Source organism: Polistes dominula, unplaced genomic scaffold (genome assembly GCF_049000335.1).
Source record: "Polistes dominula isolate Pdom_NZ unplaced genomic scaffold, Pdom_raw_medaka contig_31, whole genome shotgun sequence".
Classification (NCBI taxonomy): Eukaryota; Metazoa; Arthropoda; class Insecta; order Hymenoptera; family Vespidae; genus Polistes; species Polistes dominula.
The window spans coordinates 8,988,182-8,992,509 of record NW_028300925.1 but is presented as its reverse complement, the minus strand read 5'-3'; the positions used below and the strand labels follow the sequence as shown (position 1 = coordinate 8,992,509).

General features: G+C 37.1%; 1 protein-coding gene across 1 annotated transcript; it reads right to left on the bottom strand.

Moving 5' to 3' along the window:
* Positions 1 to 1,583: 1,583 nt before the first annotated feature.
* Positions 1,584 to 3,764, bottom strand: LOC149033033 (uncharacterized). Its single transcript, XM_089171144.1, has 2 exons — positions 2,115 to 3,764; positions 1,584 to 1,763 (listed from the first exon to the last, which is right to left on the bottom strand). Exon 1 carries the CDS (start codon positions 3,208 to 3,210, stop codon positions 2,116 to 2,118), a length of 1,095 nt encoding a protein of 364 aa, XP_089027270.1. The 5' UTR covers positions 3,211 to 3,764; the 3' UTR covers positions 1,584 to 1,763; position 2,115.
* Positions 3,765 to 4,328: the final 564 nt, after the last annotated feature.

The window sequence follows — 4,328 nt, the reverse complement described above, 5'->3', positions numbered from 1 at the left end:
TGTTCCGGCAGAGCTGATTTCTTCGACATGCTTTTCATTTTCCATGACATTCATCCATCGCGGCTATTTTACCCTGTAGCTGCATTAAAAGTTCACCCATCTGATTCATTCTTTCCGATACGATTTCGGAGAATTTTTGTATTTCTGCTACTTCCATACTCTTAGCCATTTTATATTTATTTATTAATTATTATTTTTTTTTCAGTAATAATCTCTCAAATACTTAACTACTGACTCGTCAGTAGGGATATTAGACACGTCTATATCAGTATTTGGGTTAATAAAAACTTGTACTTACTGTACAATTGATGCGTCGTTTGCTTTCTCAAGTGCCCTCGGGTCGACTTGCCGAACTTTATCTTCTTCAGGACCCTCAAGTCGCTGATTCTTTCCTTTGGAAATCCCGTACCGCTGCCACCAAATTGTTACGCGGAAATGTTCACGTGAAGTTAAATTCGCGTTGATTTCCGGATAACGTAAGAATTCGGCCTATTGAATTCTTGTGATTGTATTAAAAACAAGGATTTCCAAGTTTTGGAAAGAATAACTTTTATTTACAACAGATTTACGTTCGGATACAAAACGACTTACAAGCGTAACGGCCAGGATAGAAGAGAGTTTCGGATGTCGAAGGAGCCCCTTTTAAGGGAAATAGGAACAAGGAATGTTCTAGAAGAAGGGCGTTTTTTCATAAGTTAAGGGATTCTTATTGGTGTTCTCACGGTGCAGTGGGGGATTGTTTAAAATTCCAAATTTTATGTTCGGCGTGAAAAAGTAGAAACGGATGTTCCTTAAATTAGTATGCAGCGCAAGTGTAGGTTTTATCTACTAGCCCTAGCAGATTTAGACAGGTTTTCCAAGGGATCAAGATCTAAGCAGGTATACTTCACGTTGGGCCTAACAGATCAACTACCAGTAACTGTCGAAGCGCTTCTCTAGCTACCCCCACCTCTCGCATCCCCACTTCTCACTCCTAGTGCGTACGCCCTGCTGGGCCAGTACAAAAAGCAGCGATCCTATTCATACGATAATTATCGTACGCGTACGATAATTTGAGGCCCTGTACGATCCAAAAATCGTGGCGTACGATCCATAAGGAATTTCGAAAACTTAATGACCTTTGTTTTTTTTTTTTTAGTGTTTTTATCGTTTACATGATAGGGTTTGGGAACTTGTTGAGTAAAAATCTAGATCTTTTTCAAAATCTAGATCAAAAAGGAGTTAGTCTAAATCAAAGGAGTTAAGTTAAATTAGTTAAGGAACGTAAGCAAAGCGAGCGAGAGGTGAGATCTTTCCATTATATACATTTTATATTGACGGTATTTTCCCGCGTGGTAATACCACGTGGTGGACTCTCATTGTTATAATTAAACCACATCCAGGGTTTTTATGCCGCAAGGCTTTTCCCTGACGAGCCAATAAAAAAGACATTGTTTCTTTGTTTCGCTCAACCACGTGTTTGATTAATTTTATTCTAATCCCTTCTTCCTCATCCCTAGCAACTAATTACCAGAGGACTCTTAAGGGTTCATTCTGGTTTCTACGCCGAGAATAAAGGCTATTTTCACGATTTTTTTTTAGGCTTAGTAGGATACATATACATATGAAAGTTGTTGGGTATGATAAATACACTCTAGAAGTACAAGAAAAAAAATTTTTTTTATTGTTTTTAACGTTTTTTGACATCCAAAATGGCTGACAAACGTGAACCCGTCAAAAAAAGGTATGCTGTTGGCGGGCATCGAAATTTGAGAACGGGTGGTCTAAAACAAAAAAATTAAACGGTTTTAAATTTAGTATGACAATGGCTATCGGGTATGCTAAAACTATCAATTTTTATGAAAGCAAAACAAAATGACAGCCATTTTTCGAAAAAAAAAAAAATCTTTGATTATTTTCGCAGTTTTTTGTAAAAAAAAAATAGTAAAAATTAATATTTTGACTTGGTTGTAGCATGCGAGATAGCCATTCATGTGTAGAGTATGTGGTTAAAATTTCAGAAGGATCGGTTGAGTAGTTTTGGAGATATCATGCCCGCCAACCGAAAAAACGTTGTTTCGAGAAAAACGCGTTTAAAGTTTCTTTTAACAAATTTTTAAAAAGTCTGACTCTACCTTATTCTGCGATGCCTGCACCATACAGTATGCCTTCTGCTTCTTCAAAATACTCATTTTCTTCAACTCTAACCTTTTTTCGTTGTGTCCTGGCCTCTTTTAAAGATTCTCCGCTCAAACGATTAGCTGAACGCACACGCGTGTTGTCGCGGTGACTAGCGTAATTGACTGCGATAGGGCCAAGTTTTATCTCCAAAACGTGCATTATTTTTAGTATTGGATCAAAACCTTCGTTAAATATACAAGCTGCCAATTGACAAGCTATTTCCACAATTTTTTTACCATTAAATAGATGTTTAGGCACCATAGCCCAAACGCATTTGTTGAAGCACTCATTATTATTTTGAGTGTTGCCACCTAAACATCTTTCAAGCAATTCTGGTTTTGTCAGGTCTTCGTACACTGGCTTTAATACTTCTTGGACATCTTTAGCGAGAGGAGGAGGATGTTTATAAGTATCAAGGGTTTTAGCTGCCTCAACTTTACGATACTTACACCAGTTGCTAGAACAGTATGTATGTTGCGGGTCATCATCAGTAGAAATTTTGTGATAGTACCCCGCCCAAATTTCCTTTCTCATGTTCTCAATTGAATTTTTATTTCTTTGAACAGCTAACCCATAGTTAGTTGACAATTCCTTCATCAACTTTATAGTCAATCGTTGAGTTTTAATCACTGGAACACTTTTTTTAATAACTTTTTTCTTTTTTACAACTTTCTTCGGTCCTTTTTTTGCAGCAGGTTTCTTGGCTTCCGCTTGTTTCAAAGCTTTTCTCTTTTGAATCAGTGCTTTTCGTGCTTCATTAGCACGGTTGAAAACTCGTTTGGCAACATGTAAAACACACTCTAATTTTTTGATAACAAAATCTTCGCCGTAGGGAAAAACATTTAGCAACATTTGAAAAGTTTTCGTGTCGCCATCGCCGATATAAAAACCATATTTTACGGAGAACTTCTTGAGTGATCGAAGAAACATCTCCACGATACCATCAACCTCCATCTTCCCGGCACTACCTTCATAGTTTATCGTACAATGCGTTTTATGCTGTTCGTACCAGGCAAGATAGTTTACTTCCTTCACTTTTCTTTTCCACATCTCACATCCTTTACAGTAAGTTGACCTTATAGAAACGACGACAATTTTTCCACTGTATTTTAAAATTAGAGAAACTATTCCAATCAACGAAGAGAATCCTCTTTTGGCCTAAGAGCCGTCGCCAGAAACAGACAGAATATCCTCTGGTTCTCCTCGTATCTTGTTTTCGAGTTGCTCTTCGGTGACGGCTTTATGCGACACTACGTTAAAAACAGTATTGACCGCGATTAGTATAAAGTCAACGATTCCATAATATGCAGAGATACTTAAACCTTTTCCGAGGTCCATAAGTTTGCAAAACATATTTATACCATGCACACCAATACAAAAAAACCTTTCCAAAAAAAAGAATATAGCGAAAAAAACTGAATACTAGTTTTGTTTTCCTACACCATTCTGAATAATATGCAGAGATATTTCCACTTAAACAACCGTTTATGGTTTGTCTCCTCTCTCTGTAATATCTCTGTGTTTGGGTCGCAAAATAATATACTTAGACTGCTCGGATCGTTCTAAAATTTTTGTATGATAATTCTACATATGTCTACTTTCGAAAAATGCAAAAAAAAAAAAATTAATTTTTTCAAAATTATAAACCAGAATGAACCCTTAAGGAATCTAGGCCATAACATTTTGGTGCAATCCTGTAAGTTGCGAATTCCCGACTTCTGAGTTACGAAGCAGTGAATAGACGATAACCACGCCGAGCAAACCGATTAAAAAACAACAAAGTCGAGAAATTCCGCCATCTTGCGAACATCTACACCGTTCAGCCGAGACAGTACCACAAAGGATTTGGAAGCGAGGTAAGTAGTTTTAATTATCCGTGAGTACGCCTATGCGTACACACCTCTAGTTACTAATATATATCTCAAGGGAAATTGCGTCTTCGAACCCCGTAGAAGTTCGCAATTTCTTATATATTTATGCATTGCGCTCATTTTCTCTGTAAAATTCACATCTTAATATCGGAAAGACTTATAGAACTTTATTTCTAAATTTGAACGAATACATAATATATACTCGAACGTTATTATCCATCTCGGAATACGCTTTATCCTCGTACAAAAAACGATAACGTTTTCGGCGGCTCCACCGCCACGCCACCTTTCTTTAGT